The sequence below is a fragment of the Nannospalax galili genome, unplaced genomic scaffold, assembly GCF_000622305.1.
Source record: "Nannospalax galili isolate Female #2095 unplaced genomic scaffold, S.galili_v1.0 scaffold984, whole genome shotgun sequence".
Classification (NCBI taxonomy): Eukaryota; Metazoa; Chordata; class Mammalia; order Rodentia; family Spalacidae; genus Nannospalax; species Nannospalax galili.
The window spans coordinates 34,196-52,893 of NW_008350493.1; the positions used below are offsets into that span (position 1 = coordinate 34,196).

Consider the following 18,698-nt stretch of genomic DNA (forward strand, 5'->3'; position numbering starts at 1 on the left):
GGTGTCATCCTGATTCAGCACATCCATGTTGACTCAGTCTTCATCACTGCTCTCAGGAACTCCCCATAAAAGCCTGTCTAGCCTTTTCCAGTTTTTCCTCAAGCACTTAGCTCTTTACCATATTTTCTGCAGGTAGCCGTTCATTTCTGTATGGCCATCTTCCCTCCTTCCTTCATGAGTACTTAACTTCTATCATGGAAGGTGCTGTCTCTTCTTCCTGAAGTATACTATATGGAGGATGTGTGTGTGTGTCCGTGTGTGTGTGTCCCATTCTTGACTTATTTTGTGGAGAATCCTACTGAGCATTTTCTTCTCTAATAAGACATACACCTCTCCTCCTCCCCTCCCCACTGCTACTGTCCCTCCATTTTGCTTCTCTCAGCTTAAATCAGTTTCTTTTCCTCAATATAAACACATGGATGCTTATTATTAAAGAAGCAAATGAAAGCCCTCCCTCAACCTTTATTCCTATCTGTCTCCCATCTTCTGTTAGTAGACATGGCTTTGAAAAGCATGGTCTGTACTTAGTGTACAGACCTTGTGTACTAATTATTTTTCATCTGTCTATGACAGAATGTCTGACAGAAATAATTTAGGGGAAGAAAGATGAATTCTGGCTTATGGTTCAGGGATGGAGTAAAGGCATGCCTTTGAGATTGGCTAACAGTTCTAGCAGCATGAGCTCCAGGGGGCTGGATAGATCAAGCTGGGAGCAGAGTTGATCAAGGTTTTAATCCTCAAAGCCCACTTCTAGTGAGCTTTTCTGCTAGCCCAGCCTTACCTTAAAAAGGTCTTGAAATAGCCCCACTAACTGGGGACACCTTGATCGCCTCCTGCTCACCCTGGGTTGATTTTAGTCTGTTTCAGTTGCTGGGTCAGAGTGAATACTTTTCTGACTCTATTTGTCTGAACCCTTGGTATTTGCATGTATTAACTGAGTCCCCTTTCTCTATTTGCTGTGATAACTTTTTTCCTAATTCTCTTTTGTCACCATCAGTCTCAGTCTTGTAGTTTTCTCTTTTTTCTTTCTCTATTTGCTGTGATAACTTTTTTCCTAATTCTCTTTTGTCACCATCAGTCTCAGTCTTGTAGTTTTCTCTTTTTTCTGTTTTGTGATCCATCCTCAGCCATGTTTGCTTTTCATTCTACTCAAGTTCTCACAGTGATCACTGCTAATACTCATCTCTATCTGTGACTCACACTGCTCCCTCAAGTGCCTTTCCCATGTATGGCATATATTTTCACTTAGATGCCCTACAGCTTGCCTGTGTTTGGCTCCCTATTCCTCCATCCAACCCCCTAGGCTTCTCCTTCCCACTTAACCATTTCTTTTTTACATTTTATTTATATTTATTTATTATCTGTTAGAGAGAGAGAGAGAGAGAGAGAGAGAGAGAGAGAGAGAGAGAGAGAGAGAGAGAGACCATATGCCACAGTGCATTAGGGGACAACCAAACCATCTCACTGGCCAACCACTTAACCATCTTTATCCACTGAGGTCTAGTCAGCCTAATGAATATCTCAGTTCTCACTAATGAAGATCCCTCATGCAACAGGAGCCGGAACACAAAAGGTCACAAATGGCCTGCAGATTGCTGGGCTTTGTTTTTTACGACCTCTTCCTGTCTGTTCTAGACTTACTGAATTGCTGATAGTTCCTTTAACACACTTTATCCTTCCATGTGTCTAAAGTTTCTGCTATTTCCTCTCTGTGGCTCCCCTTGGCTTCTCACTCCAGTGAAGCCCATCAAGTATTACCGAAACATTTCTTTCCATATAACCCTTCACTGATCCTCAAAGCAGACTCTGATGTTTTATGGCCTGTGTTCCTGATATGGACAGTTTGTGCTGTAGTGTAGTTATTTATTCATATGCCAATCTTCCCACTGTGCTGGAAGCTTCTGAGGCCAGAGTGTCTAACTTTTGTCTTCTGAGCTCCATCAGTTACTACTGGGCATAAGTATTTAGTATATATTTATTTAGTGATTGCTGTCTGATGAGTTGAATGAATGATTTTTTTTTTTTGTCTTTTTGAGACAAGGTCTCCCTGTAGCCCCAGCTGTCCTGGAACTCACTATGTAGACCAGGCTGGCCTTGAACTCACAGAGATCCGCCTGCCTCTGCCTCCTGAGTTCTGGGACTAAAGGCATGCGCCACCACTCCCGGCTATGAATGAGCTTTTGACTGAGAATTCTGAGGAAGATTTTTCAAGGAACAATGCAACTACTAATAAAATCAGTTTCAACCTTGTTATTACTATAAATAAATCCCTTACATATAACCCAAATATAGTTGCTATAAATTATTAATGAAAATTTTAATACTTTGCTTTCTTTTTTCAGCTATTTGATGGCATTGAATGTGAATTTCCCATATTTTTCCTTTACATGATGATTGATGGTAAGTGGGCTTTTTCCTGAAATTTAAGATATAGAATGTAAGTGGTTTAAAGTATAGCTGATGGGTTGGGGAAATGGCACAATGGTAAAGTGCTTGCCACAAAAGCATTAGGACCTGAGTTCCGTCTCCAACACCCATGTAAATTGCCAGGCACAGTAGCATGTACCTGTAATCCCAGTGCTAGGAGGCAGAGATAGAGCCCTGGGGTACACTGGCCAGTCAGATTAGCTGAATCAGTGAGCTCCAGGTTCTGTTAGGAGATCCTATCTCGCAAAATAGAAAATAATTGGAGAAGATACCCCATATCAACCTCTAGTTTTTGCCCATGTATACACATGTGCATGTCCACCTACATGCACACATGTACACACCCATAGGAACACATACATGTACTGCACATGCAATAAAAATAATAAAATTTAGAAAAGAATAGCTGAAATGAATGCATCCTCTCATCTAGGCTTCAGGGATGAGAGCAGCTCTGAATTTCTCTATGCTCTCTTGCTTTCTGAGTGAATGTTAAATTTAATGTTAATTTAAAGAATTGTTTGTAAAAAATGTGTGTGTGGTGTGTGTGCGTGCATGCATGCGTGTGTGTATGCATTTATCTTTACGAATACAGGTGCACTCTTGGCATGGCACAAGTGTGGAGGTCAGAGGACTACTTCAGCCATCAGTCCTTGCCTTCCACATGCATGAAGATTTTTTTAAACTGCTTTGAAGTATTGATGCCAGTAAATTGCTCATATTTTCAAAGAAAAGTTTATTATAGAAATCATGACTACTGTGATCATGATATTGGCTATAACATTTATGCTTAAGCATAGTGAAATTTCAGTTAACTCAGTATTCAATTGTAAATGCTAACATGACTTTCTTTTTTAAAATTTTTTATTGAATTTTTCTATATTTCTAACATGGCTTTCTAAAATCAATTTTTTTGAAAAAAAATGTCACACATTTGTATTACTATTTTCAGTTTTATGTTTTCATTTACATAAATTTTTGTCACAATAATTTTTAAGGGGCTAAGATGTTTTTTTAAGCCAAAATTTTGCTGATGCTTATTTAACACAGCCACTGTTGGATATTGTATTTTACATTTTAGGAGTTTTTAAAGGGAACCCCAAACAAGTCAAGGAATATCAGGACCTTTTGGCTCCTTTGCTTCATCAGACCACAGAAGGTATAGTTCTTTCTTTAAGAATTCTTCCTGCCAAACTTTCTTTTGTGTTTATTTGAAATGTATAAATGAGTCCTTCATAAAACAGAGTAATCCATATTAAATTGTAATATAAATGAGACCTCGTATGAAATTTGAATAATCTCTATGAGTTTATTTTAATAAACATGTTTTACAAAAGCACTTCGTTAGACAACACAAGGATGGAGATGAATTCAGGTGGTCATGGCTCTAGCAATGCTGAGGTAGTCTGCACATGGACAGAGTTTGGTACTCTCTTGTTGGCTGTGTAACTCCTTCACTCTGTGTAGTGTTACAATAATATAAAGTAGCTAGTTTTTATTAAACCAAGTCATAAAAATTGTATGGGTGGGTGAGCGTTGCCTGGCAACCCTGCTCTTTCTAAAGGCAGGAGCCTTGCCAGGTGCATATTTTGCCTTTACCCTTTAAATGCTTATAATGCTAAAAGTTGTGAAATGTTTATTTAATAAAAATAAATACTAATTTAAAATTTTTAAAGTAGTTATTCATGTATTTGTGTTCTGAATATTCGCTTGTATACTTTGAGAAACCGTCTAATGACTCTGTATGTGAAATTTCTGGAATCAAGTTTTTTATTGTTCAGTGGTAGATCATTGACACGGGAAAGTGGTAGCTTAACATACTCTACTTTTAAGCTCCATCATGCTCAGAGGCTAATGTTCACAATATTCTCCATGTGTCATAACCTTTCACTGATTTCAGAAACACATACCATTATTGATCGATGCATGACTATTATTTAATATTTAAATAAGGATTTATTGCCAGGCGTGGTGGCACATACCTTTAAGCCCAGCACCTGGGAGGCAGAGGCAGGCGGATCTCTGTGAGTTCGAGGCCAGCCTGGTCTACATAGTGAGTTCTAGGCAAGTTGGGGCTACAGGGAGACCCTGTCTCAAAAAGACCAAATAAATAAATAAATAAATAAATAAGGATTTATTTGTTCTAGTCAATGAGTTATAAATCAGTAATGACTATGCAATATCACACTTATGATGGTTTGATAGACTAATCCTATTAAAAATAACATCTCTCACTACTTTAAATATTTGCATATGTATTTGCTGATTCATTTAAAGGTGTTCAATTGAAAGGAGATGGGTATGTATTGTATAAAGCATTGAATTAGTTCTAAAGTCAGGAAGCTTTTTTCCTATATGTCTCACTGGCAATTTCTTGAAGGAACACGAATGCTGCATTTTTCTGTAGCTTAGCAGATCTGCAGACTTTTGTACAACCTTACTCTCTTCACACTTTCTTGTAGTTTCAGGTTCTTAAAGAGAAATTTGGGGAAAAGCAGTGTTTTGTTATATTTTAATTTGCTTTTTTTGAACTCTGTAGGATATCCTGTTGTACCAAAGTACTATTATGTGCCAGCAGACTTTGTAGAATATGAAAAAAGAAATCCTGGTAGTCAAAAGCGATTTCCTAGCAATTGTGGCCGTGATGGGAAGCTGTTTCTCTGGGGACAGGCCCTTTATATCATTGCAAAGCTCTTGGGTAAGTGGAGAAGATTGGGAACCTAGTTTTCTTCCCCTGTTATCAAGTTGTTAGAAATAAGTATGTCTTTGGTGATACATGCTGTATCTTGGATTTGGGGTGTTACATGCTGTCACTTCTTTGGGTGTGTTTCTTAGTGTATAAATGTATATTGATACTCTATTTTATTGGATGATGCTAAAGTTTCTGTAAAGAAAGGTGCACATGTATGAATGCCATTATGAGTGCGTGGGTCTGCATTCTGCTTGGGGGGAGGGTTCTAGAGGAAAGCTTTGAGTTATTTTCATGTGATATAGGAAAATTTCTGATTTACTGTGATAGGCACATTTGACCTGGGTGCTGAGAAGCAAACTCTATTCTTCTGTATGAACAGAACTCACTTAACGACTGAGCCATCTTTCCAACTTCTGTTCATTGGTTTAGTTAAACATATATAAAAATTTAATTCTTCATGGTATATTCTTACTAGGGAAATATGGGCCCCCTCTTTGGGTTCTTAGTCTTAATAAAAGAATTTAAAACTGACTCAGAAGGAAGCTCAAGGGACAATTAGAATTTATAAGAAAAACAGCAGGACAGCTGCCAGAAGAAAGTTGGAGAAAAGGAAGAGAGAAAGTCATGTTTGAGTTAGGCCAGCATGTTCAGAAATAGAGGTTCAGCAAGCCGCCACATGGCAAGAAAGTGGGGAGTTTCAGAGAAAGAGTAAAGAAGCCCAAAGTGCTGGGGAAAGCATGCCCAGGCTTTGACCAGTATCCAAAAGAAAGAGATAGGAAGAAAAGGAAAAGTTAACACTGTGCAGTTAGGACTCAGATAAGATGACTGACTTAACAGGGCTATTTGGCCACTCCCTGTAGAGAAGGCAGGGATTATATGATTAAGTAGCATGGCTTTAGATGAAATGGCCCTTACTAAGTGGAAGTTCCTTAGCCAGGTGATTGACAGGCCAAACTCAATTAACTCTTAAGGGAGGAAACAATGGTAAGTCATACTTCTAGAAACCTAGGGCCAGAGGCTGATTCCATTCTTTTGACCAGAAGAAGTAGGCTCCCTTACTTGGCCTCAACAGAGCTCTAATGTTCTCCAACATTTTCCCCTTGAAAACCTAAGATCTAGATCAAAAGCTGTTCACTTGAAGGGATTGGTTTCTGAACTGGAGTTTCAGTCACAGCCATGTGTACAGCCTCCTATTAGGGATGCTCATTTAAGAATGTGGTAGCGTGTGACCCACACCTTTAATTTCAGCACTCAGGAGGCAGAGGCAAGTGGATCTCTGTAAAATTGAGTCCAGACTGGTCTACATAGCAAGTTCCATGCAAGCTAGGGGGTACAGGAGACCCTGCCTCAGACAGACAGGCACACAGACAACTAGATAGACAGATAAAAAGAAAGAGAAGAGAAGAGAAAAAAGAAAAGAGAGAACCCAGAACACCCTTCTAGAATTCCTGGCCTCCAGTAAGGACATTCCTGAAACTGCTACTTTTGGAGGCCCTGTCTCTAAACTGCCTGGCCAGTTTCTACCTTCTGTACTCATCAATATGGGAGGTGGAAAAATCTCTATTTTTCCAAATAGTTCATTTCATAGTGTGTTGCTAAATTATGTGTCTCCACAGCTGAGAATCAAGCTTTGAAATATATAATTTTACTTGGTGAATAGTTGGCTGAGCCCATTTTATTTAGTATGTTCTATTAATTTTGATATCCAGAATTTTAAGTCACTTTCTTTGTTAACTATCCTTTAGATTGTCATTTTACTAATAAAATGAAAGCTGGCATAGTGCCTAACATAGGCTGGGGTTAGGGGGATTTCTCAATTTTGAGGCCAGCCTGGGTTAAGACCCTATTTCAATCTCCCTTCCAATATAAAGTTTTTTTAAAAAAGACTCTTTTTAAATTTAAGAAAGATAATTGACACAAATTATCCATATTGATGTTGCTCTGCAGGCTGTTTTGAGCCAAGTACACACTGTATGTTGTTTAACTTCTTATATTGTGGGTAGGGGGTACATGTATGTATATGTACATATGCATTTGCACACATGTGTGCCTGCTTGTAGAGGCCAGAGATCAATCTCAGGAGCCTTCCAGCTGGGTTGTTTGTTTTGAGACCGCATCTCTCATTGGCCTAGTGCTTGCAGATCAGGATACAATGACTGGCCAGTGAACTCTCAGGATCTGCCTGTCTTTGCCTCACCAACACATGCCACCATGCCTGGCCTTTTGACTTTGGTTCTATGGATCAAACCTAGGTCTTCATACTTATAGGGAAATAATTTACTGATTAGGCTATCTTCTTAGCACCTGTTGTGTATTTTCTCAATATTTTCTTTTGGTACTCAACATTAATTGAAGTAATGTCAAGGTAAATCTTTGTGTGCTTAAAAAATGCAAGTAATTTTTTAAGGACTTAAAGATGGTTATCCTGTCCTAGAAATATTTGATTACTTTTGAGGTTTGGCACTGTCTTGTAAGTGTGGAATGCTATTGCTCATTTGTTCTTGTTGCTTTACTTTCAATTTAAATATTCTGTCATTGTCCACTTATATTCTTTTTTTGAAAAAAATTATTGAATTTTTTGTGTATTTCACATAGAACATCTCAAACAATCTTGATCATCTTTATACCCCCCGTCCCCACTCGCACCCTCCTGTAGCCCCCCCCCACTAGAGCGCATATACTCTGTCATCCCTGTTAAGGCTCACTGTGTTGTCAGTGCTCCCAGCTTGTTCTCAGTGCAAGTCCATCTACTGAGTCTAGTCAGCCTATGGAGAGTCCTTTGTTTTAGGAAGATCAGCTCTTCTTTATCTAGAAGCAATCAGTTGCCAACATTCCTTCAGATAAGATTGGGGTCTGCTGTTCATTTTCCCAGTTCTATGCTGGGTTATTGTCTGCCTGAGTTTGCATGGGACTTGTGTATGCTGACACCGTTGCCATAGAATCACATGAGCAGGGTCCCAGTAGCTTGTAGGATTCTGTTTCCATGTGTTCATGCACCTCCTCCCTGGCTCTTAGAATCTTTCCATCCGTCTTCTGCAATGGTCCCTGAGCTTTGGGTGGGTGAAGTTTAATAAAGGGGTCCTGTCCAAGGACCATTACTCAGCAGACTCTTTATCTCTACACAAGGTCATCTCAATCGATGCAGAGAAGGCCTTTGACAAAATTCAACATGCATTTAAAGTTATTAATGAAAGATGTGTATTGATTCCTGTCATTTTGATTTCTGTTTGCATTCTAGGTCTAACTGCGTTTCCACAGTTATACCTTCATTTAGTTTCTTTCTGTTACCCTTTGGGTATAGTCATTCCTTTCTTCAGCTCTTTGTATTACTTCAAGAATTCTCTGAAGGGCTGGTTTTGTGGACATGAATTCTTTCAGACTATTGATGTCATGGAAAATTTTTCTTTCCCCTTCAACTTTAATATACATTTGGGCTGAGTAAAGTATTCTGGGTCAGTATCTGTGGTCAGTTAGAACTGGGAATACTTTGGTTCAGGCTCTTCTAGCTTTCATAGTTTGCACTGAAAAGTCAGCTGTAATTCCTTTATATGTGACTTGTTTTTCTTTTGCAGCTTTCAGTATTCTTTGTTCTGTACATTTAGTGTTTTTACTGTGATGTGCCGTGGAGAGTTCCTTTTTTGTTCCTATTTGGTGTTCTATATGCTGTATGTTCCATATGCTTCTATATTTGTATGGGCATGTCTTTCTTTAATTTTAGGAAATTTTCTTCTACAATCCAGTTGAAGATCTGGTCCATACTGTTATCTTGAGATTCTTCTCCTTTCTCCATGCCTATGATGCATAAGTTTTTTCTTTTTATGGTGTCACACATTTCCTGCATATTCCATTCCTGTGTTTTCTTAAATTTTTCATAATCTTTGCTTGAGCAGTCTAATTCCTCAACTTTAAGTTATATTCCAGTCTTGATACTCTGTTTTCCATTTCATTTGTTCTATTGGTGAGGCTTTCTCCTGTTATTTCTAATTGGCTTACTGAGTGTTTCACTTCCTTCTTCATTTCGGCCTGAGTATTCTTCAATATTTTGAACTCTTGTGAATTCACTCAGAAGTTTGTTACTATCGTCTTCCAGATCTTTGATTTTTTTGTGTGTTCTTTAAATTCATTGAATTCTTTTATCTTGTTTATAAATGTTCTTTTGAATGCCATGCCCTGTTTTATCTCCAAAGGGTTCTCAATGTACACCTCCTCTACAGGACTGTTGGTACTTGGTGGGGAGATGTCATTTAGGTTTTTTGTGTTATTATTTTTTCTCTGTTGACTTTGGCATGTGGATTTCTTTTGTATTTTCTCATTCTTATGTGAGAATTAATCTTTCCTTTTTTGAGTTTATGTCTGTTTCTGTTGGTATACTTTATGTGCCTTTGTTGTTTACTTATTTGGTATGAAAAGCTGGTTGGTGTAGACTTCAGGTTCTCTCTTTGATTTTATATTGGAGGGCCCAGATGGCTTGAGTTCCACTTTTCAGGAGTTCCTGCAGAGGCCCAGGTCAGAGGAGGATCAGATGCTCTTAGGCTTCCTCTTAAAGTTGGGTCCATCTAGTCAGCAGGTGCAGTACAATTTGGGAGGCTTCTAGGGAAGGATGCTGGCTGTAGGAATCCCAGGCAGGATGGGGGGTAAGACAGCCAGGGAAGAAGGCTGGTCTCCAGTGTGCAAAGGCGAGTTGGCGGAGGCAATAGGCTTTGAGGGCTCTAGGTGACTAGACTGAAGAATTGGGTTGGTCTGGGTGCAAAGGATCAGGAAGCAGTGGGGAATCTTGGCCAAGAGGGTACTCCAAAGGTCTGGGTGGAGAAAAGGGATGTGGGAACCTGGAGGTTGACTAGGGTTATGGGAGTTAAGATGCAGTGGGCAGGGTCCAACTTACCAGGCAGGTTGGGGGTAGGCCAGTCAGAGAAGGGTGGTCTCAGGTTGTGCAAAAGTGAGTTAGGGGAGGGGAAAGGCTTTGAGGGCTCTAGGGGACTAAACTGAAGAATTGGGTTGGTCTGGGTGCAAAGGATCGGAATTTGGGCCAATAGATTAGTCCAAAGGTTTGGGGTGCCAAGAGAAGAAGTGGGCCAGTGCCCAGGCAAGAAGGAGAAACAGGATGTCAGCCATTTATCTTCTTTTAGGTTATTCTTTCTTCATTAGAAAACCCATGCTATTGAATTGGCACAATGAGGTCCTGTGGTTTTCTCTCCTGAGTGACAAAAATCAAGAGGAATGATGGGGTGGTATTTATTGATTCCTTTAAGGATATTTGTTACTTTTACATCATGGAAATTAAAGCAATGGTAATGACAATTAGTGTTTGTTTGGTTTTTTAAAATTTGTGTGAGTGCTTTGCCCTATGTATGTATGTGCACCACATGCATGTAATGGCCAAGGAGGACATAGAGCTGGAACTGTGGATGGTTGTTAGCCACCGTGTGGGTGCTGGGAACCAAACCCACGTCCTCTGCAAGAGAAGCCAGTACTCTTAACCACTGAACCATCTCTCCAGCCCTGACAGTGTTTCAATACTTGTCAATGCCACAAGTTGATTCTTCTGTTTAATAAGTCAGTGTAGGTAGACTCCATTGTGTCAGGGTGCTATGCTAGGTCCTGTGGGTCTAGTCATGAGTAAAAAGCATACAGTCTTTGGTGTTATGAATGAATACATGTATAAATTGGAATGTCAAGCTAAACATAGAACTGTTGCCCAAAGAAATATGAAAGAATTGCAGATAATCTGTCAAAGAACTTGGTCAACCATTTGATTTATTATCAACTTTAGTAGATTAGCATTTATGCTTTCTAAGTATATAGCTTTTCTTACTTGTCCTCACTTGCAAATAACAAAATAAAAATAGAATTTTATCTCTATAGAATAACAGTGAAACATTAATTGTATGAAATGCTTGTTGGTTGTGCACATTTTTTTCATTTTAGTGATGATATAAATGAACTAGAGAAATAGTTTTCTTATTACTTATGAATATCAGTATATTCAGAATATCAATACTCAAATCAACCCTGCATCATGAGCTAAACTATAATTAACAAATTGAAGTTACACATGGATACAATTAAGCCTATACTTCTTTGGTTTTAATTTTGAAAGAGTTTTTTTTTTTTAATTTTGTCAAATAATAGGACATCTGCCATATGCTTGCCATGACCAAATTGCTTAAACATTTTGTGTGTTGTTTTGTAATGTGGAAAATGATCAGATTATTGAGAAAATCAATGTATGTGAAATGTTGAAACAGCACTAAGAACTCGGCACCTTATAAATGTTCCAGCCCTTGCTCATTTTTCTACTGTTAGTAATATTTTATTATTATTATTATTGATGAAAACTTCCAAGAGTTATTAAAATACACTTTGGTGATTTTGTTTCTTGGATAAATTATGTATGTGCTTACTCTGAAATAGGAATATAATAGAGAAATATTTCCAAAGCTGCAGAGAATCCCTGTCTGTTTTTCAGAATTATTCATTTTAAAATCAGTGCCTAAAATTAAAAAAAAAAATTTTATTATTTTTGTTTTATGTGTATACGTGTATTGCCTGCATGTAGGTAATGCACCTGTGTCATGCAATGCCCACGGAAGACAGAGGAGGCAGTCGGATCCCCTGTAACTGGAGTTAGGACACTTGTTAGCTGCCATGTGGGTACTGGGATTCAACCCCAGTCTTCTGCAAGAACAACCCGTGTTGTTAACTGCTGAGCCGTCTCTCCAGCCCCAGTACCTAAAAATTTTTTTTAATGGACTATACCTTTTAAATAAAGAATCCTGCACGTAGATGCTTCTACATATAACTTAGCATGGTGTTGTTAATGTAGTCATTGTAGAATGTAAGGTGGAGAATGAGCATGCATGCCTTAAGTGAAGTGTAGGAAAAGTACAGAAGTGTCCCGATCACTTCGGTGGAATTTAATTTCATTTCTCAGTGTCTTTCCACTAATGTATACTATAAGTAAGATAGATTACAAGTGTTGAACTTAACAGGTTTAAGAGTATACTTATAATACATTTGCATAGAATCTAACAACCTCAGTTCCAAAGAAGTTATGCAGAATTACATTTCATGCTACAGCACAATGCCCTCAAAGCCCATGCAGAAACCCAGCTGCAGTGAGCCTCAGAGCCTGGTAACCAACATCCAGAGGTGGTATAGAAGACAGCAGAGAAATAATGACTTAGGGCCTTTTCCTCCCACCTTCATCCCATTCCACCCCAACCCTCCCATCTAAATACTGACTTATTTTTATATCCTTAAATTTCTTACCACACAAAAACTACCACATTCAAAAGGGCTTTGTGGGGCTGGAGAGATGGCTCAGTAGTTAAGAACATTGGTTGTTCTTGCAGAAGACCCAGGTTCTAATCCCAGCACCCACATGGCAGCTAACAACTGTCCATAATTCCAGTTCCAGGGGATCTGACAGCCTCTTCTGTCCTCTGCTGGCATTGCACAACACAGGTGCACTTACCTACATGCAGGCAATACATGCATACACAGAAAATAAAAATAATACATAAAATATTTTTTAAAATAAAAAAGGCTTTGTGTACACTGTGATACACATGGTGATGCTGCACTGATGGTGATCAGTGCTCCATGAAAATGTCCCATCTCCAAAATGTTTTAGAATTTAGTATCAGCAGAGCATTTCTTTATCATGACAGACTAACCTCTTCCCTTGGCAGTATAAGCACATTTTAAAACACCTGTATTGAGACATAATTCTTATGCTATACATTTTACCTATTTCAAGTTTACAGTTATTTTTAGTATATTAACAGAGTTTTGTGATCATCATCATATTAAATTTCAAAATGTTTCATCCTCACAGAACCTCCTGTCCTTTCGCAGATCCTCTTCATTTCCTTCTAATCACTTTCATGGTGCCCCCAGCACTCGTTCATCACTAATCTCCATTCTGTTGCCTATTATGGACATTTCATGTACTCAGAATCATATAATGTGTATCCTTTTGTGTCTGACTTTTCTCATTTAGCATAATGTTTTCAAGGTTCATCTATTTCAAATCTTGTATCAGCACCCCATTCATTTTTTATGATAGAATAACATTCTATAATATAGATATACTGTATTTATTCATTTGTTGGTTGGTTGGTTGATTTGGTGTTTTGAAACAGAATCTTACACTGTAGCCCACTCTGGCCTCCAAATACTGGGATTACAGGCCTGAGGCATCACCCAACACACCCTGCCTTACCCATCAACATGGACATTGGTCTGTTTCCATTTGGGGACTAATATAAAATAGTGCTGCTATCTCTCATATACAAATTATTGCTTGACATTTTTATTTCTAATATATATATATATATACCTAGTAAAAGAGTTGCTGGGTTATATACTACCTTTCACCCCAAACGTGCATCTCAAAATTCCAATAAACAACCATCCCCCACCATCCTCATAAGTGAAGTGCAAATTTGATATCCTCCCACACATCTTTCGAGATGAATATTCCTGTGCAGGACTCAAATATGCTGCATTTATGTCCCAACTTTTTTTTCCTGACATTTGAGGTTTAGCGTGATCAGGCTCTGTCTTTCTCTTCCTTTTTCATTCTTTCTTTTCTTTTTCTTTTTTCTTTTTTTTTTTTTGGTTTTTTTGAGACAAGGTCTCTTTGTAGCTGTAGCTGACCTGGAACTCACTATTAGACCAGGCTGGCTGGCTTTGAACTCACAGAGATCCGCCTGCCTCTGCCTCCCGAGTGCTGGGATTAAAGGCTGCACCACCACGCCCAGCCTTACTTTTTATATTTAACATTCTGAGCAACTTTCAGACCGTTTGCCAGTATAGCTGTGTCATTTTGCTTTCCCACCAGCTTCTAAGGGTTCCAAATTCTCCATATCCTCGATAAATTTTGGTCTTATATATTTTTATATTATTATTATTATTACTATTGCTATCTTAATTAGAATCTCATTTTGCTATTAATTAGCACCCCCCCCATATTATTAGTGATGTTAAGGAACTTTTCATGTGCTTATTGGTAACTTCTTTGGAGGAATGTCCATTTAGTTTTGTGACTACTTTTAAATTCAGTTTTCATCTTTTATTAATGACTTGTAACAGTTCTGCTTGTGAACATCCAGTTGTCCCAGCACTAATTTTCAAAACCTAAATTCCTTTTACTATTTTCATTGTTTTGGCACCCCTATTGAAATCTATTAACTGTAAATGTATCTGGTTTTCCTGGACCTCAGTTCTGTCCTATTGTCTATCCTTATATCTGTAATGTAGTGGCTTCTTTCTTCCCATATGAATAGCTGTGTTGCTGTTCCTGCCCCAACCCTAACCCCTAGCACAATGTAGAATAGAAGTGTTAACAGAGGGCACTTTTATTTTGTTCTTGATATTTTAGGGGAAAGACATTCATTCTTTCACCTTTGAAAAATCTATAGGTTTTTCATAGTGTCCTTTGATAAGGAGATTAAAGTGATTAAGGAGGCCTAGAGATTTGCACTTAAACAATGGAGAGAATGCCTCCAGGGCAATCCACACACAGTGCTGCAGTCCATCCCAAATTTGCAGCCAAACTTGGCAGTATCTTTCACCTGGTGCTGGCTTTAGAGGCATGAAAGATGCAAGAGTGCAGGGGTCATTGGTTCTTCCTCAAGGTTTCAGCAAGCCTCTGAGGCCAGGGAGCATGTAGCAGGAGTTCCCCTGCATAGAGAAGGCCCTGATGGGCCATTGCGTGAAGCTGTGAAGGTGAAGCCTGGTTGGGCAATGGAGACCCCAAGAAAACATTCATGGTGCCAGACCTGTGAGGCATCTCCCAAGAAGACTTGCATGCAGGGAGTGGTACCAACCAAAGAGAGAGATGTATGTTGCACGCAGCAAAGTTGGAGGGGCTGAGCCATCTAAGCCCTGTGGAAGTAAAGTTCCAGAAGTCATACATGGAGCTACTGGATTTGGTGTTTGTCCTACTGGTTTTGGGTCTTATTTTGGTCCAGTATTTCCTTACTATGCTTCTATTCCTCCCTTTTGGAATGGCAGTGTGTATTCAGTTCCACTGTATGTTGGGAGTATGTCATTTGTCTTTTGATTTTACAGGGGCTTACACTTAAGATATTTCCCTGAGTCTCAGAAGAAACTTTGGACTCTGGACTTTTGAATAGTAGTGAGATTGATAATGACTATGGGGCTTTTAAAGTTGGACTAAATGCATTTTGAATTTTATATGATCATGAGCCTGTGGGGGCCAGGGTGTGCAATGTGGTGGTTTGAATGAAAATGTCCCCCATAGGCTCCACATATTTGGACGTTTTGTCCCCAGATGATGGTGCTGTTTTGGGAAGTCTTAGAATGTGTGGCTATCCTGGAGGAAGCACATCACTGGGGGTGGGCTTAGAGAGTTCTTAAGCCTTGCCAGATCTCCAGTTGCTCTCTTGCATCCTGTGCCTGCATGATGATGTGAGAGCTTAGCTTTTGCTGCTCCTGCTCCAGCCACCTCCAGCCACCATGCCTCCCTGCTTTGATGGGCTGTAATTCCCCTGGAACCATAAGCTCAAATAAATTCTTCCTTCTGTAAATTGCTTTGGTCCGTGTTTCTGTCACAGCAACAGAAAAGTGACTAATGCAAATGGCCAGGTGTGGTGACACACACCTTTAGTCACAGCACTCAGGAGGCGGAGGCAGGAAGATCACTTGATTTTGAGGTTAGCCTGGTCTACATAGTGATATCCAGACCAGCTAAGGCTACATAGTGAGACCCTGTCTTAAAAAAAAAAAAAAGAAAAGAACAAAAGGGGTAATACTAATGTAGATCTTAAGGATTACAAGAGAATAATACAAACAAATGCTATGTGGACACAAGCTATATAAGCTAGATGAGATGGTCAAGTTCCTGGAAAGCTACGAACTAAAATTAACTTAAGAAGGTACAAAATATTTGAACAAATTTGTAAAAAGGAGAGTTATTGAAACTTTAAATGCACCCACACATTCATACATATACAAAATGACCAGCATAAGATGGTTTCACTTGTAACTTCATCCAAGCAGTCAAAGAAAAAATAGAATTAACCTTTGACAAATCTTATGAACAGATAGAGAGAGAAAACACTTTCTAGTTCGTAAGAGGCCAGTGTTTCTCTAATATCAAAATAAAAATACAGGGAAACACAATCAAAAATCCATATGAATATAGACACAAAAAATCTTAACAAAATACTAGAAAGCCAAATCTATTAACATATATAAAGCATTATACACAATGACCATGTAGATTTTACCAAAAAATGCAAGGATAGTTTGACATCCATAAATCAATTATTATAATAAAACATATTAATAGACTAAAGGACAAAAATCTGTGCAATTATCCCAATAAATACAGAATATGCATTAGACAAAATATCTTTTCATGATAGAAAGTATTCATCATACAAGAAATAGAAGGGAACTTTTTCAACCTGATAAAGGACAGCCACATTTCTACATTATGCTGTCTTGAAATTTCTTCTGCCAGAGAAATTAGTCCATTGCTTTTCAACTTAGCCTCAGGAAAGGTTTTTGGCTGTGGGCACACTCCAGCCAGAGTCTGCCAAAATGTCCCAATTGCTGCTTAAGTCCTTATTTCCAGGCACCTACTAGAATGGCCTGTTATGCTCTGCTTACAGCAATCAACTGCTTTTCTAGCCCAACCTTCCAAAGTCTTCCACATTTTTTCAAAACCCCACATGGTCAGGTTCTTCACAGCCAACACCCCACTCCTGGTACCAATTACTGTATTAGTCACTTTTCTGTTGCTGTGATAAAACACTGACCAAAGTAATTTATAGAAGGAAGAATTTATTTAGTCTATGATTCCAGAAAGATTAGAGTCCATAATGGCAGAGGAGGCATAGGGTAGGGGTGGAGCAGGAGCAGCAGAAGCTAAGCTCTCACACCATCACACAGGCACAAGAAGCAAGAGAGTGACTGGAGATCTGGCAAGGCTTAAGAACTCTCTAAGCCCAACCCCAGTGACTTGCTTCCTTCAGGATAGCCACACCTTCTAACACCTCCCAAAATACCACCACCATCTGGGGACAAAATGTTCAAATACATGGAGCCTATGGGGGACATTGTCATTCAAACCACCACACCACTGTTCCCACTTTTGTTCATGATATGTAATTTTGAGTATTTTTCTCTTTGTCAACTCTGTTTTTTGTTACTGTTATTGTTGTTTTTTTTTGTTTTTTTTTTTAATCAGTGTATTTTTTTTCCATCTGAAGGTGGAAAGGTAAGTTATTGATTTTTTTTTAGATTTTAATTCTATTTAATATGTTTATAAGTAGTGATGTATTTCCCTATGAGCATTGCTTTATCTACATCTCATAAATTTTGATATTTTGTGTTTTCATTTTCGTTCAATTCATCAAAAATAAAATGAAGGGCTTTTTCTTCTCCTCTTCCTTCAGCCACATGTACATGTTAGGCAAGTGCTCTGTACCCCTATCCCTGAAAGATATTTTCTAATTTCCTTTTGGTTTCTTATTTGACTCAGTGGCTATTTAGGAGAGTGATACTGAATTAACATGTATTTGTGAATTTCTGAGATTTCTCATTTCATTACATTGCAGTGAGAGAATATAATTTGTACTATTTCAATCCTGTCTTTGGGGTTTATTTTATGACCTGGCACAGATTATATCCTGGAGCATGTCCCATATATTGAGAGAGAGGGAGGGGACACTGCTCTTGTTGAGTGAAATGTGCTACAGATAACTTTTTGGCTTACAGTGTTATGTTAATGGTGCTTGTTTGTTTGTTTATAATCTCACTTTTCTTTTTTTTCAGCTGATGAGTTAATCAGTCCTAAAGACATTGATCCTGTCCAGCGCTTTGTCCCACTACAGAATCAACGTAATGTGAGCATGAGATACTCCAATCAGGTAAAGAGATTTTTGAGAATTCCATACACGAGACTGTATTTACATAATTTCCACCTCTCCATCTCCCCACTTCAACTCCTCCCATTTACCCCCTCTGCTTTCTTCAATTTCTTGACCCCTTCTTTAATTATTATTGTTATATTTATGTATGTATATATGTATGTGTGTGTATATATATATGTTATATATGTATGTATAAGTAACATGCTGAGTTGAGCAACATTTAATGTTGCTTGTATGTGCATGTGTTTAGGGCTGGCTACTTGAGATTGTTATATATGTATGTATAAGTAACATGCTGAGTTGAGCAACATTTAATGTTGCTTGTATGTGCATGTGTTTAGGGCTGGCTACTTGAGATTGGATAATCTATCAGAGAACTTTATACCTAGAGAAACTTTGTATGGTCTTATCTGTAGCCCTGACTGACCTGGAACTCTCTATTTAGACTATGCTGGCTTCAAATTCATGGAGAGCCCTCTGCCTCCTGAGTCCTGGTGTTAAATTGGTGTGCCACCACATTTGGCTAAAGCGATGTTTTAATTCTTAATTTAGATTCATCCAAAGATATTTAAACCTGAATTAAAGGGGAAACTTTATTCTGAATTTCTTTTTTTCTTATTTTTTTAATTTTTTTTATTTAATAACCACATGATTAGAAGAAGCATTTCATT

The 18,698-nt window shown here is 38.4% G+C and overlaps 1 protein-coding gene across 2 annotated transcripts in view; it reads left to right on the forward strand.

The window, feature by feature from the left end:
* Phkb (phosphorylase kinase regulatory subunit beta) overlaps positions 1-18,698 on the forward strand; it is a gene marked incomplete at its 5' end in the record, with an annotated part of 127,328 nt that overhangs the window by 21,593 nt on the left and 87,037 nt on the right. For both annotated transcript variants that reach the window (XM_017801859.1, XM_017801858.1), the window contains 4 exon segments: positions 2,343-2,400; positions 3,509-3,586; positions 4,967-5,125; positions 17,930-18,024. In XM_017801859.1, the coding sequence (XP_017657348.1) occupies positions 2,343-2,400; positions 3,509-3,586; positions 4,967-5,125; positions 17,930-18,024 (390 nt within the window).